At 43.4% G+C, this 18,414-nt stretch overlaps 1 protein-coding gene across 1 annotated transcript in view; it reads left to right on the top strand.

Moving 5' to 3' along the window:
• Nucleotides 1–18,414, top strand: part of Scfd2 (sec1 family domain containing 2) — a 326,684-nt gene that overhangs the window by 115,990 nt on the left and 192,280 nt on the right. Inside the window, 1 exon segment of the mRNA NM_001017499.1 lies at nt 11,615–11,864. Coding sequence (NP_001017499.1) covers nt 11,615–11,864 — 250 coding nt within the window.

Consider the following 18,414-nt stretch of genomic DNA (forward strand, 5'->3'; position numbering starts at 1 on the left):
GGGCCTCACCACCACACCCAGGACCTCACCACCATACCCAGGACCTCACCACCATACCCAGGGCCTCACCACCACACCCAGGACCTCACCACCACACCCAGGACCTCACCACCACACCCAGGACCTCACCACTGTACCCAGCACCTCACCAGCATACCCAGGACCTCACCACTACACCCAGGACCTCACCACCATACCCAGGGCCTCACCACCACACCCAGGACCTCACTACCGTAACCAGGACCTCACCACCATACCCAGGACCTCACCACCATACCCAGGACCTCACCACCACACCCAGGACCTCACCACCATACCCAGGACCTTACCACCACACCCAGCACCTCACTTAGGTATTTGTTGCTAACTGCCATTTCTCTGTCATTATTTCAAGGATCAATGACATTACACAAGACCAGCAGTTAGTTCAGATTCCTCTTGATCATTTGCGAGTGCTGCTCCTAGAGAGATATCACTGTACAGAAGATGGACTGACTGGCTTACGCACATTTTCATTTTGTCATATACACTATTAAAAATAGAGCTGAAGTCTCTCCTCTTCTTTCTCCTCTATCCCCTACTTCCTGCTTGAGTCTCTTTAGAACTGAAATTGCAGGTGTTTGTACTCAGCCCAATGACATCAAGGGAATCCTTAAGTGAAACTGTTTTTGTTCTTGTTTTCAGGGCTAGAGTTAAAACCTGAGTCTTAAGAGCTCCACCACAAGCTGCACACCTTGCCCTTTTCTTTTGTTTTTAACCCCAACTATCAGTACACAGCCTGGTGGCAAACAGCATAGTGACTGTCTTGGTCACTGTTCTGTTGCTGTGAAGAGACTGCATGACTAAGGCAACTCTGAGGAAAGAAAGCATTTAATTGGCTTGCTTAGAGTTCCAGAGGGTTAGTCTGTTTTCATCACTGCAGGAGCAACACACAGGGCAGAGGGCAGCAGGCAGAGAAAGAAAGGGGGCTCATGTGAGGTTCTGAAATTTATAAACCCATCTCCTAGCAGCACCCCTCCTCCAACAGGGCTACACCTTCTAATCCTTCTCAAACAGTTCACCAACTGGGGAGAAAGGATGCAAATACATGAACTCATGGGGTCAGTCTCAGTCCTGAGGGATCTGTCTGTCTTTACAACAAAACCTGTTACGACACCTCTCTGCCTAGTGCTCATATACTGACAGTTAAATTCCAGCATGAGTTTTAGAGAGGACAAACATTTAAAATGTCACACCCTGTCACAAGCACCTGCTCTCTCTCAGTGAGGCCTACATGCTCTAATGTGGAGCTTCTAGTTCTCTACCTCACAGACTGCTTCATTAATTCCCTCTTGCTTCTGGAGCAGAGGACCACAAACTTCAACACACACACTTATTACTTTACACTCTGTAGAACTGCCGAGTCAGCATTCCACGTTATGAGGAACAGCGTCTTCTCCAGAGATGGTAGAGATGGATTTGTTCCCTTGGGTGTTCCGCTTCCATGGCCTCTGTCTTCACTGGCCTGTGCTTTCTCTCTTCAGTCTTCAGGGACAGGACTGCTGCACCTCTGCAGCATCTCACCCATGGGCACAGCTGGGAAAGTCCTCACCTTTAAGAACTCCCATGATTAGGTCAGTCCTACTCAATGTAGACTCATTGCCTCGTCTCTAGATCTGCAGTGTTAGAGCTTGGCCTTACAGTGCCATCCATTGTACAGTGCTTTTGTCTTTCATGAGGCCTCAGCTTAGGACAGCAGTTTTTGACCTGTGGGGTCATGACCCCTCTGGGGGTGGACTATCAGATATCCTGCATATCAGATATTTACCTTATAGTTTATAACAGTAGCAAAATTACAGTTATGAAGTAGCAGTGGAAATAATTTTATGGTTGCAGGGAGGTGTGTGTCTCTACAACATGACACACTGTATTCACAGGTCACAGAAGATTGAGAACCACTGCTTTAGGAGATAGAGCCTGGTCTGCAAAAGTCACTAGGTGTGGACCCCTGAGGTAATAACTACCATGGGTTCCTGTAACACACGTTTCCACTGTCACAGGGTGGCCTGTTTCTGCTGCCACGCCTTCTCCAATATGATAAACAGAGATGCTTTAAAACCACCGGCTAGAAGGAATGTTTACAGCCTTGAGTTGCTTTTGTCACGGCAACATGCAAGGTGGTTACTATAGAAAATTGGTACCAGGAAAGTAGGGCTGCTGCTAGGATAAACTTGATCACGTGGTTCTAGTTAGGCCTTTGACCTGGCTCTCAGGGCAAGTATGGAATAGTTTGGAAGTATGGGAGTTACAGAAGCTTTCCAGAGTGCTATAACTTTTTTGTTTTCCTTTTGTTAAGGGGTGTGTGTGTGTGTGTGTGTGTGTGTGTGTGTGTGTGTGTGTGTAAGAGAGAGAGGGGAGAGGGATACTTGTGTGTGTAAAAGAGTTATATGTGTGTGAGACTGTGTGTATGTGTGTGGGACAGAATTGTATACATGTTAAAAAAAGGTGTGTGTGTGTGTGTGTGTGTGTGTGTGTGTGTGTGTCAGTGCCTGAACAAGCCATAAGATGATACCACATTCACTAAAGCTGGAGTTATGGGTGGTTGTGAGCCATCTGATATGGGTGCTGGAAACCAAACTCTGGTTTTCTGGAAGAGCAGTAAGTGTTGTTAAACCACAGCCTCTCTGGCCCTAGGGGCTTTTCTTTTTTTTTTTTTTTTTTTTCCCCGGAGCTGGGGACCGAACCCAGGGCCTTGCGCTTCCTAGGCAAGCGCTCTACCACTGAGCTAAATCCCCAACCCCATCTAGGGGCTTTTCTTAAGGGCTACTCTGGAGGGTGCCGAGAAGAGCTGATCACCAATACAATTGCAGGGAGTGAGGACTGCTCATGAGCTTTCAGTGGGAACTGGGCTTGAAGCCCTGATACCTTCTGGCAAATAATCTGCCTATATTTTGCTGATTCCTGAAAGTTTGAATAAAACCACATTGAAAAATAATGGACTAATTTATTTGGCAGATAAAATTCTCAAAATACAATATTTATATTGTGGCATGGTTATTATTTCCTACTTATGCCTGACTTACAGCAAGAGTCCAGAGCAAAAGCAGAGCGGAAAGGTTTGAAAACATGGCACCCGGTCAGCCGAGGAAGGTAGACATAGTTACAGTTGTGGGCAGGGTGGGCACAGGTGATACCTGTGAGGTGACTGCGAGGCTTTAGTCCATTGCAGAGAAGTGCACACTTTGCACTGGGGGATAGGAAATGTTTCTTAAAGGCAAGACCTCAGAGATCGAAAGCCCCAGGCTGCTGAGTGCTTGAGCATCTGGACCTTGGAAACTGTTCTCTGGGAAGCCTTTTCCTTTGGGAGTCAGGCAGAAATGTTTACGGTTTGACTCAGAAAGTCCCCAACAGACTTGTGCTTTACATCTAGATCTTCAGCTTATGAGACTGTTCTGAAGACAGTGGAGGGTTGGGTGGGGGAGGCCTCCTTAGCAGAGATTGCTCACTAGGAATAGGTTTTTTCTGTCTGTGTTCTGGCCTGAGTTCCTCCTTCTTGTCTGCCACAATGTGAACAGCCTTTGCCTCGGGCTGCTGCCAGGGTTTGAGCTGTCCCGGCTGTCTTGCTCTCTCAGACCCTGAGATCTTTCTACAACTATTAACTGAAATAGCTGTCCTTTTATGCTGTTTTTGCAAGGTGTTGTGATTGCAGTGATGAAAGGATGGACACTCTTCATCACATCCGGAAAGCCTCTGTACCACATGTGACAACAGCCACAGACTACAGGAAGTGGACATTTTCCTACCTCTCCTACCTCTTGGTGGATGTACACAAAACACCTACTGGAGGGCGGATCCTACCTATGATTCATTTATAAGTATTTACTTAGAGCTTTGCTCCTCCCTCGCAGTGCACATTGGCTCTTTACAACCCAGGTGGCATGGGCCTGTATCAGGATTTGGGTGTTTCCAATGCAAATACCAATATCTTTTTTTTTTTAATTAACTTGAGTATTTCTTATTTACATTTCAAGTGTTATTGCCTTTCCCGGTTTCCGGGCAAGCATCCCCCTAACCCCTCCCCCTCCCCTCCTTTATGGGTGTTCCCCTCCCCATCCTCACCCCATTGCCACCCTCCCCACAACAATCACGTTCACTGGGGGTTCAGTCTTAGCAGGACCAAGGGCTTCCCCTTCCACTGGTGATCTTACTAGAATATTCATTGCTACCTATGAGGTCAGAGTACAGGGTCAGTCCATGTATAGTCTTTAGGTAGTGGCTTAGTCCCTGGAAGCTCTGGTTGCTTGGCATTGTTGTTCATAAGGGGTCTCGAGCTCCTTCGAGCTCTTCCAGTTCTTTCTCTGATTCCTTCAATGGGGGGTCCTATTCTCAGTTCAGTGGTTTGCTGCTGGCATTCGCCTCTGTATTTGCTGTATTCTGGCCGTGTCTCTCAGGAGCGATCTATATCCGGCTCCTGTCGGCCTGCACTTCTTTGCTTCATCCATCTTGTCTAATTGGATGGCTGTATATGTATGGGCCACACATGTGGGGCAGGCTCTGAATGGGTGTTTCTTCTGTGTCTGTTTTAATCTTTGCCTCTCTATTCCCTGCCAAGGGTATTCTTGTTCCCCTTTTAAAGAAGGAGTGAAGCATTCACATTTTGATCATCCGTCTTGAGTTGCATTTGTTCTAGGCATCTAGGGTAATTCAAGCATTTGGGCTAATAGCCACTTATCAATGAGTGCATACCATGTGTGTTTTTCTGTGATTGGGTTAGCTCACTCAGGATGATATTTTCTAGTTCCAACCATTTGCCTACGAATTTCATAAAGTCATTGTTTTTGATAGCTGAGTAATATTCCATTGTGTAGATGTACCACATTTTCTGTATCCATTCCTCTGTTGAAGGGCATCTGGGTTCTTTCCAGCTTCTGGCTATTATAAATAAGGCTGCAATGAACATAGTGGAGCACGTGTCTTTTTTATATGTTGGGGCATCTTTTGGGTATATGCCCAAGAGAGGTATAGCTGGATCCTCAGGCAGTTCAATGTCCAATTTTCTGAGGAACCTCCAGACTGATTTCCAGAATGGTTTTACCAGTCTGAAATCCCACCAACAATGGAGGAGTGTTCCTCTTTCTCCGCATCCTCGCCAGCATTTGCTGTCACCTGAGTTTTTGATCTTAGCCATTCTCACTGGTGTGAGGTGAAATCTCAGGGTTGTTTTGATTTGCATTTCCCTTATGACTAAAGATGTTGAACATTTCTTTAGGTGTTTCTCAGCCATTTGGCATTCCTCAGCTGTGAATTGTTTGTTTAGCTCTGAACCCCATTTTTTAATAGGGTTATTTGTCTCCCTGCGGTCTAACTTCTTGAGTTCTTTGTATATTTTGGATATAAGGCCTCTATCTGTTGTAGGATTGGTAAAGATCTTTTCCCAATCTGTTGGTTGCCGTTTTGTCCTAACCACAGTGTCCTTTGCCTTACAGAAGCTTTGCAGTTTTATGAGATCCCATTTGTCGATTCTTGATCTTAGAGCATAAGCCATTGGTGTTTTGTTCAGGAAATTTTTTCCAGTGCCCATGTGTTCCAGATGCTTCCCTAGTTTTTCTTCTATTAGTTTGAGTGTATGTGGTTTGATATGGAGGTCCTTGATTCACTTGGACTTAAGCTTTGTACAGGGTGATAAGCATGGATTGATCTGCATTCTTCTACATGTTGCCCTCCAGTTGAACCAGCACCATTTGCTGAAAATGCTATCTTTTTTTCCATTTTGGCTCCTTTGTCAAAAATCAAGTGACCATAGGTGTGTGGGTTCATTTCTGGGTCTTCAATTCTATTCCATTGGTCTATCTGTCTGTCTCTGTACCAATACCATGCAGTTTTTATCACTATTGCTCTGTAATACTTCTTGAGTTCAGGGATAGTGATTCCCCCTGAAGTCCTTTTATTGTTGAGGATAGTTTTAGCTATCCTGGGTTTTTTGTTATTCCAGATGAATTTGCAAATTGTTTTGTCTAACTCTTTGAAGAATTGGATTGCAAATACCAATATCTTATAAGCACTTTCCTAAGACATGGCAGTTCATTCCTCCTCCCACTCACCTCTGAGCTCCTTGTATCCTGGGTCTTGCTTTGTTCTTTGTTAGTTAAAAATATTTTTACAGTTTATTAAATGATGTATGTCTTTGGTATGTGTAGTATCTATTGTACATGTGTTGATACTTGGGTGTATCAATGAATTAGTTTACAGTTTTGCATTCTGCCTTGGGTGTACAAAAGGAAATTCATATTCCTTCAAAAAGGATTAGAAATAACAGGTTTTAATCATGGCAGGTACCGTGTGGAGCCAGAGTCTTGGGCATTCTTCAGAGACTCCCATTGCCATCTCTCCAACCTGCACACGCTGGCTGACAGGACTGCTGTGAAGAGTTCTCTGCTAGGGGCTTGGGGTTTATTGAGAGCCTGCAGGTTCTGCTCCCAGATGAGCAGGTGGGGCCGGCCTGGATCAGCCGGCTGCCGTATGGAATACGGTCCTCATGCCAGAACAGAGACCAGCTCTTGACTTCACAGTCAGCTTTCCTAAGGACAACATAACTTTTAAAGAGGGCCTTTGTACGGAGTTACTGGAGGCTGATTCAAGAATAACAAGGTCCAGACTGCAGCAATAACAAAATGCTTTGTCACCCTAGACACAGCTCAGGCCCTCTACCTCCTGCTCATAGATCTGCTTGTGTAAAAAGGAATGGAAAACTCAATCCCAGTCACTTTACAAAGAAGCCATTTTTTAAAAACTCTCTTCAGCCCTGGTTGGCTGTGCTCCTCTCTTCAATAGCAGCATTTAGTAACATTTGATTTTCTTTGGCCTTTCACTGACTGTTGCAGTAAAGCCCTGTGATTGGGTTTTATATTCGGTGTCTGTAGGCTGCCCCTCCCTCCTCTGAGACTGCCAAAGAGGTCTTCCTAAAATTTGTGCCATTCCCACACCAGCTTTCTTAACTAGTCCTCCAGGAGAAAAGAACACAGGGCCCTGAGTGGTGGCAACAGAACTAAAGGTCTCGTGTCAGATGCCGCTGTGTGGCTGGAACAACCTGGGGAAGTACGACCTCTGTTGTCTATCCTAAATGCTTTCAAGCGTGTTCTGAAAAATTAGCCCTCAGAAAACAGAATCACCTTGGGTTTGAGTCTATATGAAGGCTATCCTATTGTGGGGTGACTTCATTTATTTAAAGCAGAGTGGTTGAAGCATTCTGAGAAGTGGTTGTGCCATTCAGTGTAATACACAGTATAGTACAGCGTGATACACAGTGTAATACAGTGTAATACGCAGTATAGTACAGCGTGATACACAGTGTAATACAGTGTAATACACAGTATAGTACAGCGTGATACACAGAGTAATACAGTGTAATACACAGTATAGTACAGCGTGATACACAGAGTAATACAGTGTAATACACAATATAGTACAGCGTGATACACAGAGTAATACAGTGTAATACACAGTATAGTACAGCGTGATACACAGAGTAATACAGTGTAATACACAGTATAGTACAGCGTGATACACAGAGTAATACAGTGTAATACACAGTATAGTACAGCGTGATACACAGAGTAATACAGTGTAATACACAGTATAGTACAGCGTGATACACAGAGTAATACAGTGTAATACACAGTATAGTACAGCGTGATACACAGTGTAATACAGTGTGATTCGCAGTGTAGTACAGCGTGATACACAGAGTAATACAGTGTAATACACAGTATAGTACAGCGTGATACACAGTGTAATACAGTGTAATACACAGTGTAGTACAGCGTGATATACAGTGTAATACAGTGTGATTCGCAGTGTAGTACAGCGTGATACACAGTGTAATACAGTGTGATTCGCAGTGTAGTACAGCGTGATACACAGTGTAATACAGTGTGATTCGCAGTGTAGTACAGCGTGATACACAGTGTAATACAGTGTGATTCGCAGTGTAGTACAGTGTGATGCACAGTGTGATTCGCAGTGTAGTACAGTGTAACTCGCAGTACAATACATGAATGTATGCCTGTGTAATGGGGCTGCCTAATAGTCAGGCATTTTTGTTTCATAAATGGGAAGTTGATATTTGGGATGTTAGGCAGTTTCTCCAAGATCATACAGCTTGTGGCACAGATCTTTTCAAATACCACCTTATCCACACACACACCTTGTTACTCCTGCTGAAATACTTTCTTTTGCTTTAAAAAGACTTCAGTCTAGGAACTCTGATCTTTTCTTTCTTCTCATGAGGAGAAACAGGCATCAGAAAATAACCAACAGGCCAGGAGAGATGGCTCCGTGGTTAAAAGTGCTGGCTGCTCTTCTGGGAGACTTAAGCTCTGTTCCTAGCAGCCACATCAGGTGGTTCCCAGTCACCGCTCACTCCAGCTAGGGATTGAACTCGGCCCCTTGTGTTTGCAAGGCAAGCACTTTATTGACTGAGCCATCCCTTTGCCCTAGTTCAGTCACATTTCCATCAATTTGAACTGATGGACATTTCTTGGGTACTTTAGGTTATATGAAAATATGACTTTATGTTGTTTTTAAAATTTTTCCATCTGTGGTCAACTAGAAAGTCTTGCAGTTGGCTCTTGAGTCCTTTTGACATATTCCTCCTTCTCCTCCCCTCCCCTCTCCCTTCCCCTCCCCTCCCTTCCTCCTTCTTCCCCTCCCCCTCCCTCCTCTCCTCTCTCATTTCCTCATCCCCCTCCCTTGCATGTCTTTATTTTAGGCACTATAAGACTTTCCAGCCCTCTTGTAGTTTCCTTCCATATCTTAGGCATCAGCCATCTCTTTGGAGATTCCTGGATTTTTTAAGTAAAGAAAGATGTCAGAGACTAGGATCTTGGTGTGCTCATTGTCACTGAGATGTCATGGCTTTAGATCATCTCAGCATCTCATTGCTTCTGGACTTTTCTGCCTAACTATGATAAAGCAGTCTGTATTTTTCCGAGTAGGTAACAATAAGAGTAGGCCTTGCTGCCTTTTGCTCTCAGTAGTAAAGTAAAAGGAGAGCCTGGCACAGTGTGGCTTCCTGCTCTGCATACTCTAGTCAGATTGTGTCGTTTGGACATGAAGGTTTCCTAAGGTGCTAACTATAGACAGGGACAATTAGAATTGCAATTAGGCTTTCACAATGGGGTATCTTTTAAAAAGATTTATTTATTTTTATTTATATGAGTATACTGTAGCCGTCTTCACACACAGCTGAAGATGCAGAAGAGGGCATCTGATCCCATTACAGATGGTTGTGAGCCACCATATGGTTACTGGGAATTGAACTCAGGACCTCTGGAAGAGCGCTCAGTGTTCTTAACCGCTGAGCAATCTCTTCATCCCACAATGGTGTATTTTTATTTTCCCATAATTCTCACATCATTGTACCTATCTACTGTCCTTGACTTTGTGTCAAAGTCAACTATTGACTTCTTATGATGCTTGAAGCATATTTTGAATATAATTTTATTGGTATATACAATGGAAGTTGTGTTGTGTCTCTAATGAGATGTTTTTCCCTCTAGCATGCATTACAGACCAGAGACTTAGGGATGCAGGCATGAGGAGCAGGTGCCAGCAAGTGCACTTGACAAATGAGCCTCCTGCCGGATCCATTTTTTTAGACTTGTCTTTTAAAAAGCTGCTCTAAGGGAAGAATCATAGGCTCCTCCAGGGTAGACATGTTGTATATTTACCTGGTTGTTAGGGACTGGAATTGGGGGGATGCCCCACCATCTGCTTCTTATCATCCAAGAAGCTGGTGCTTTAGGGGTGACCCTCCTTGAATGGATGTGGTGCCAAGAGCTCTTTTGCAGTGGCTACTTTCTTGCAATAACCTTCAGCTGTTTGCTTCATTACATTTAAAGGAAGCATTTCTAAAGCATTCTCGGTCCCTGGTCCTCTTGCTAACAAGGCTTCTCCCATGTAAAAGAGTGAGAAGCCACCTATACAAACATGTGCACTTCCTAAAGTCCCATTCCCCCATCTCCCTTTCCTGTTCCCCTTTCTTCTGTAGCACTTACCTCCTTGTCTACAGCATTTGCATCCTCAGCTTTTCAGCCCAGTTTTCCCCTGTGGCATAAACTTTGAGAGTAGAGGATTTGTCTGCTCTGTTCCCAGGCCTAGAATCATGGGGCACAGTAGGTGTTCAGGGAACACTTATAAATGGATGATGTCAGTTTCAAGTTCAGATAACTTGCCTTTAGTTAGAATATGAATACTAGTGTCTTTTTTACCTAAAACTGCAAGGTTTGTGCTGTTGATGTATGTAGTTTTTGGTATACTCCAGTCCCTGGTCATTCCAGTGAGGCAGTGCTCTTCCCACATGGAAAGAATCCTGAAATCTCTTCTGAGTGTCACTTAAGAAGTTGGTGGAAGAGCTAAAACCATTCTTCTTCCTCTTCCTCTTCCTCTTCCTCTTCCTCTTCCTCTTCCTCTTCCTCTTCCTCTTCCTCTTCCTCTTCCTCTTCCTCTTCTTCTTCTTCTTCTTCTTCTTCTTCTTCTTCTTCTTCTTCTTCTTCTTCTTCTTCTTCTTCTTCTTCTTCTTCTTCTTCCTCCCCTTCCCCTTCCCCTTCCCCTTCTCCTTCTTTTCCCCCTCCCCCTCCCCCTCCCCCTGCTGCTGCTGCTGCTAACTTGGTAGACTGGAGAGATGGCTCAGTGTTTAGAGCATTGGCTGCTCTCCCAAAGGATCTGGTTTGATTCCCGGCACCCACATGGAGGCTTACAACAGTCTATCACTGCAGTCCCTGCAGATGAAAAGCTGGCCTCTGCATGCACATGGTACATAGACATTCATCAAAACATTACACACAGAAGAAGAAATGAAAAATTTTAAATTATAAATTTAAAAATTGAGGTGAATTACCTTCAAATTCACCAAAAGAAATCTCAAACCTATCCTTGGTGAAGTTACCCAAGTTAAGCCATTATTCTACTTGCCAGGTTTAGCAGGAAATGGCCTTTATGCTATAAAATATTCTGACCTATGTTTGTCAACATAGCACACATCAGAAAAGGATGTCCTGAAAGATGAGATTCCTTTAAAAGAGCACCATCACTCATTTGAATATGTAGATTGTGTTAAAGAAGATTACCATTCATTGAGTTTGTAGATTCTGTTAAAAGAACACGAGTATTTGTTTCAATAGATAATCCGCCAGGTTTTTTTAATTATATTACTTTACTTTTTTTGTTTAACATTTCAAGTTTTCAAAGTGTTTACATTCTTTTCAGAGCTGGAGATCAAACAAGGGTTTTGCTTGTGCTAGGTCAGCATTCTGCCTCTGAGTTACAGCCCAGCCTGTTGAACCACTTGCATTTTATTAAAATAAAACAAAATTATAATCTTGTTTGCTCAAGTCACAATAAGATCTTTATCAAAGGGCCTGGAACTTCACCTGCCATTTTGTCAAATGGGTTTTTCAGAATAAAAGGTCTAATGCCAGACTTTTTACAGCATTCTGTCCAGGATTGATAAACACGGACCTGAGAGAATGTGGTCAGCCAGTCCATACAGACTTTGCAAGCCACCTTCGCCCCAGTGTCCATCCCAAGTTATGACTGTGTGGGCTGACGGGTCTTCCTGTCCTTGCTTCCATTTCAGAGTCTTGGGGATTCAACCATGGCTGGTGTGCTAAATCAGCTGCTACCCTTGATTAAGTCCTCAAGCCAGAGAACCAGGGACGACTACAGCCCCGAGGAGCTGCTAATCCTCCTCATATACATCTACTCGGTCACTGGGGAATGCACGCGGGACACAGACCTGGGAGACGTGGAAGAGAAGGTGAGGAGAGCACTGGCCAGTGTCTTCTCTGAGGAGTCTGAGCTGTCCCCTTTGCTGCAGAAGATCACAGGTGAGGCGGAGCATCGCTGTAGAACACGCCCTTCGGTAGATCACGCCCTGGGAATGCGCGGGTTCTGTGGAGACTGGTGCGTGCCATGTGTGCATGTGGGTTTGATGTATGTAGATAGCCCTGGTCAGGGACGCTCGAGTGAGGCAGGACATACATCCTCTCGACCCCTGTGGCTCTTTGTTGTGGGGAGTATGGAGACTTCTCTGATCCAGGCCATGGTGCTGGAGATCTTAGTGTCTGGTGCATGTGTGTTTTATTTTGTGCCTACTTCTGAACTCTGCTGTCGCTGTTATGGAGACTAACCCCCATGAGAGATGGACGCCTCCTGCACTCTCCACAGACAGGAAGCATTTCCTTGCATAGCGTGGAACCTGTTTGCCAGCCTGTGATCCACTGAAGTGGAACGTGTGGGATCTGTTGCCATTTTAAGCACAGCACTCTCTGCCATTACACGTGTTTATTTCACTAGAAATAAATATTGACTTAGAATGGTTTAATATGGTTTATACAATGCTTAGAACAGAGCTTTGATTTAAAGTAAAGTTGGATGCTAGGAGAATTTCATTGGAAATTATGTTGAAATTTCTCCAGTTCCCCAGACAGACAGCAAGGCTAGTGTGTGTGTTCCAGCCATGGTTGTCTGGGTGAGCTTTATAACATCTGGATGTTCGAAATGCTCTAGGAATGCTCTCACTCAAGGTGCTCATGAACCCGCAGGTCAGTTTTTGTTAGTTTCTTACGCTTGCTCAGGATATTACATTTTTGTGCTTTGAAAACACTTCTGTGAATTCATATTTGTATAGGAAAAAAGTGTTAGCTCAAAATTTAAAAGTCAAAAAATAATAAATTGTGGAAATTCTAAGTTATGTCCAAACTTTTATTTTACAGCATCAAGCATACCTTTTTTACCAATATTAACTTGGGATATATAGTAGAATTGGTATTTAGGATGTTACTTTGGCATATGTTAACTAATCACTGAAAAACATGCACACACAATTACACACAAACACCATACACAGATTCCCTCTCTCTCCCTCCCTCCCTCTCCCTCCCTCCCTCTCCCTCTCCCTCCCTCTCTCTCCTTCTCTCCTTCTCTCCCTCTCTCCCTCTCTCTCTCCTTCTCCCTCTCTCCCTCTCTCCCTCTCTCCCTCTCTCCCTCTCTCCCTCTCTCAGCTTCTATAGCTATTCAAAGAACTATGTTCTCAAGATAGACTTGTAGTTGATTAGTGTGGACATATATTTATTAATTATGTTGAGAACTCAAATGCATTGAAAGAAGGGTTTATATTTAGAGCTGCTGCTAAGGGAAATGAGTCATTTATCTCTCAGAGTGAACACTCATAGTGTTGGGGTAGTGGTGACTCACTTCTGTAAGGAGGGGCTACTTCAACCTGTATCCAAAGAATGAATTATCTTTCAAATACACTTAGTATCTTGTAGCAAAGCCACTGGCTTTCACAGGAAAGTCTGTTCTTTGTTCTGAGTTTATGTCATTCCAAGGTCCAGTCTTCGCTTTTATACCACTGAGTAGCAGAATTTATTTGATTCCTGGTACGTATTCTATGATTAGTCAAATAGTTTTAAAAATAATTTGGAAAATAAGTAATTGACAAAAGAATTCTGTAGCAACTAGTTTACTGTCATATCTGTTGACAGAATAACAAAATGACCAATCCCCTTCTCTGTTAAGGGCTTCGCCAAGCTGTCTTTTCTCAATTGCTAATTGACAGAACTAGCATATGACTCTAGGTTCTGTGGATGAAGCCCATGTCTTCAGCCATGAGATACAAAACCTGCTTCAAGCCCATGTAGCTGCTGCTCCTGTTACATGCGGTAGCTTAGACTTGCTCTCCGCCGTGCTTTGTGCCCTGCATGCCCATCGTGTACTCAGTCTGGAAAGAAAACCAAGCTGTGGTTAGCTATTGCCCTTGCTTTTATCTACCTGTCCCACCGAGTGGTAACACGTTTGCCATAGCCCCCTATTTTATGTATGCATCCTCTTTTCTCTGCATTGTAATAAATTAAAATAATATTATAGCCATAGAAGTCTACTGGTTGCCTGTCTTTTGGAAGCAAGAGTAACAAACTTTAATTCTGCTTATTTCATTAATACCTCTTGACAGTAATTGGCCATGTTTCAAATCCATATTTTCTTTTATCTATTCATTATGAAATTTATTTTTGACAGTTTCCTTTATGCATTTCTATTCTTCCTTTGTGTGGGAAGGATAATAAGAACCTGTGGTTGGTAAAACAAAACAAAAGCTGAGTGTGTCGGTCAGTGGCAGCATACTATTTTCTTTTTTATCTCTCTCCTTTTAATAGATACTTCCCCGGACGGCTCTAGAGTGGCGGGCAGAGCCTTTCTATTTGTGCACAATAACTGGGAGTGGCTTTTGAGTGTTGGGGGTGGGGAGCTGTGAGTTGAGAACTGGCTGGCCTGTTTATGCTGGTTGGTGTTATGCTTCCTCCGTCCTGCTAAGTTCAAAGAGAGCGTGAGTTTCTGTATACTCCGTGTTTGCCTGCCAGCCGCAAGAAAAATAAAGGAGAGCCATTTGAACTGTCTTCAGAGAATGAAATCTAATGCAGATTTCAAACTGCATGCTTGGAATGCCATCCTACAGAGAGGTGGGAGGATGCAGAACTGCATGGTTTAAAGCTCTGGCCCGGCCACATCCCAGCAGTGTGGTGTGTGGCCTGGAAGCTCCCGGTCCTTGGGCCTTACCACTGAACAGCACTGCCCTTAGTGCTCACCTGCTGAGCATAAATGACATTCTTTATGAGAAATAGTATTTGGGTTGTAAACAAATAATTTCCATAGCATCTGTCACATAGGGTTGAGCGCCTCAAACCTTTATAGTAGTGGATGGACCAGTGTGAGGTGCAGCTCGATATAGCCTCTGCCTGTTAGGAGCACAGCAGTATTAGAACAGGGGCATCGGTTAGAAAGCACTGAGGAAAAAAGAAAGACGAGACCTGTATATTCTTTTAGAGTAAACAGCATTTAAAAAGATGAAGACACATTGACTGTGCTTATTAAATGAGATTTGATGTGGTTTCTGCCTCCTCCTTTGCATTCCTCTCTCCTCCCCTGGAAGTTTACCCTCCTCCTCACCCTGCCCACTGCACTTCTCCACACTAATTCCTCCCCTGTTTTCAGCTTCTTTCTTTATGTGCTTGGCTTATTTAACACAATGTTGTTGACTTTCACTTATTTTCCTGCAAATTAACATGTTGGATTTTTATACACAGAACTAATTTGGATAAATTCTTTGATTAAGCAGTTATCATTACTGCTTATTCATTTATTTTCCCCTGAGTTCTTATGGCGCCTTTAAAGGCAAGTTTGTCAGGGCAGTAGCTCTGTTCAGTTCAGTTACTGCGATGTGAGAGAGTGACTAATTCAGAATATGTCAAAAGTCTGCGGTTCAGGCTTGAGGGATGGCGAAACTGTAGAAACAGTAATTTACAGTTAAGCTTATTTTACTGCCCTGTGATACTGTGAGATTATGGGCTTGGCGTCATTGCCTCCATGTATGCTGCACTAGGAGAACCTAACGAAGGGGGATTTGCTTTTCTCTGAAAGATTAGGGATGTCCTCCTTGAGTGTCCTGAAGCTGCAGTTCTGTCACTGTAGTGTTGAGATAGGAGCGTCTGCAGAGACAGTCTGTCTAAGGGTTTAGAAAAGGACAAAAGAAAGATAACAGGAAAGGCGTGTAGTAGGTGAGTCTGTTCCCCCCATCATTCCATCAGGGAAGCAATGGTTTTCTTGAAAGCTTCACCCAAAAACATCCAAGTTTTCTCTTAGAAGAAATGTGGGAAGGACAGTGGGTAGAAGCCTGCATTTGCCACACTTCCACTTGTAGACATTCCTGGCAGGAAATTGTAAAGCAGGATGATGTGCTTTAATGTAAAGTAGTAACCTAAATGACCCTGTGTTAGTCTTAGGATATTGAAATTAGTTTTTATTGCAGATGCTGAAATAATGTATTTTCATGTGCTGAGAGGATTGGGTTTATATACTATTTTAATTTATAAGTATTGATTGAACACATCTTTTTATTTAGCATTATTCTAAGTTCTTCAAACATAGAAACCATTAAGAAGGCATTAAGGCTCTGTTGAGGCTCTGAACACAGAACTTGGTACAAAGATGTTGGTTTTCTGATTCTTAATACTTGTGGACGTAAAGCGGATAATTTAACCTTCAGGTTCTCAGTCTCTTCGTAAGTAAGGCATGGAGAGTGGTGGCAGTCAGAGCCTGTGCACTGAAGTGGCTAAAGTGCCTGACACGGAGCCTAGTGGAGAATGTGCCATCACCATTGTGTATGAATAATTGATTCCATTGCTAATTTGAGTAACCAAATAGGAGTTCTTAGAGAGAGAATTCGGGTGTCACAGTGGCAGCAGTGTGAGGCCTGATAATCTAGGTAATGAAAGTGTAGTGTTGTATGGCTCTCAAGTATCTCTCTGGGATAGCACAGGATGCGAAAGGAAGAGTCTATAAACTTGCCCGTCTAATAACCACACCCTCAGCTTCAGTGAAGTACACCCACGATGCTAACTTTCCCTTGACAGTTGGTACACAAACACTACCAGTTTTTCAAATATGCTTTGGGACAGAAGACAAAATTATATCCAAAAGCAAAAACAACAGAGCTTCAGTTCTCACAGTCAGTTCAACTGCTGTGCAGGTGTGAATGTGACTGTCCTCCCGAGGTTTATGTGTTGGAACCCTAGGGTCCCCAGTTGGTGGCCCTGTCTGGGAAGTTTGTAAAGGTGTGCCCTTGCTGCAGGAAGTTTATTGCTGGGGACGGCCTTTGAGGTTTCAATGCCTCAGGGAGCGCTTAGCATTCTGTCCCATCTGCCATGCCTACCTGCTGCCCTGGCTCCTGGCTGTAATGGTAATAGACTTTTATAACTCTGGTACCTTAAACCCAAATGAACCTTCTCTTCTATAAGTGCTTTAGTCATGGAGTTTTACCACAGCAATGGAAAAGTAACCAAGAGAGCTGCTTTCACCAGTAAGTCCCACACTCTTGGGCGGTTTGTAGTGCCTGGCTTTTTATGCCTTGGGTTCAGAAGGCACAGTATCTATCACTGTGCTTTGGGAAGGGGTCTGTTCTCAGCAGGTCCCTGCAGAAACACAGGACTTGTAGATAGACTTCTTCAGGAATCATCTAGAAATGGTGCTACTTCTTGCCTATGAACACATGAATATTTGCAGGTCTACTGTGATTTATTAAAGCTTTTCCTCAGGTTTATGGAAGGATATTCTTACAAAACATGACGCATTTTCAAGCAGAGAATTGTAAAAGAAAAATAAGAGGTAGTATGAATTTTGCCTTTGAGATTTCTTTTACTGTCACATCTGTATCCTTTCTTCATCTCATAGTTTTCTCTTAGTAATACATTACATTTTAGATGATGCATTTCTGTGTATTTCTGTCCCTATGGATACTTTTTCAGTTTTAAAAAACACTGCAAGACTTAAACAATCTTTTCCTTGAGCATGCCTTTCTGGCTTGGTAATAATAAAGTATTGCTATGGTAACCCTAAGAGTAATTCTGTGGGTCCAGCATCAGCCCTTGCATCACCCACACTCGAGTAAGAATGTTGGCTCATTAGAGTAGATGACAGTGCACCAACCCAGACCCACAGAGTCAACACACGAAGCTAAAGCAACTCCTCGGGATTAATAGAACAATCTGTGCAAAGGTTCATCTCATCTGTCGGTCCTGACCTATGGAACCTCGTGTATTCTGACATGCAGGTATCAGACGTTTCCACAAGGATTGCGCTTTTCTTTTTTGTGTGTCAGACTGATTGTGGCAGGCCAGCAGAGTGAAACAGGGAGCTTTATTGAGCTGTTTTCTTCCACCCCGTTGCTCTACCTTGGCCCTTCTCTTGATTTCTAAGATTTCTGCTGCAGATTCTGATGAAGAACATATGTCTGCTCCCAGATCACTCCCCCGAGAAACGTTGGAGCTGTTACATTTGGTTTTACTATCCGACATATTAAAACAGTTAACCACAAGCACATATTACCAAATAGCCCTATCAAGTGAAGTTTAAAATGTTTACTGCATATTTAAAATACATCACAAGCTGTGCAGAAAGACCTGCGGAGCAGCCTGCTAAGGCAGCTAACCAGCAAAGCAGCCTCACCAATGCAAGGGCTCTCTACACGTTACGTCTGCAAATGCTTCTCTTTTCCCTGACACATCATATACAGCATCCATTATTAATTATAACACCAGGACAGATCTTCTCATGCTGATACTTACATGTGTATAAATGCATGGATCATCTCATCTATATCACCAGTGTTTATAGCTGCATACATTATGAACTGGAGTGCTGTCAGACACCAAAATATGACATTTCAGTTCTCCACGGACAGCTGAGACAGTGGGTCCACAAAGGTCCACATGTTCACCATGTTTCTTGATTGCAGCAAAAGGCCATATAGATGGATACTTATGCCATCTAGATTAGTGTAATCAACTCTGATGCTCACATTATACTGTAATCACTTGATGATGT

Source organism: Rattus norvegicus, chromosome 14 (assembly GCF_021556685.1).
Source record: "Rattus norvegicus strain SHRSP/BbbUtx chromosome 14, alternate assembly SHRSP_T2T, whole genome shotgun sequence".
In the NCBI taxonomy this organism is placed as follows: domain Eukaryota; kingdom Metazoa; phylum Chordata; class Mammalia; order Rodentia; family Muridae; genus Rattus; species Rattus norvegicus.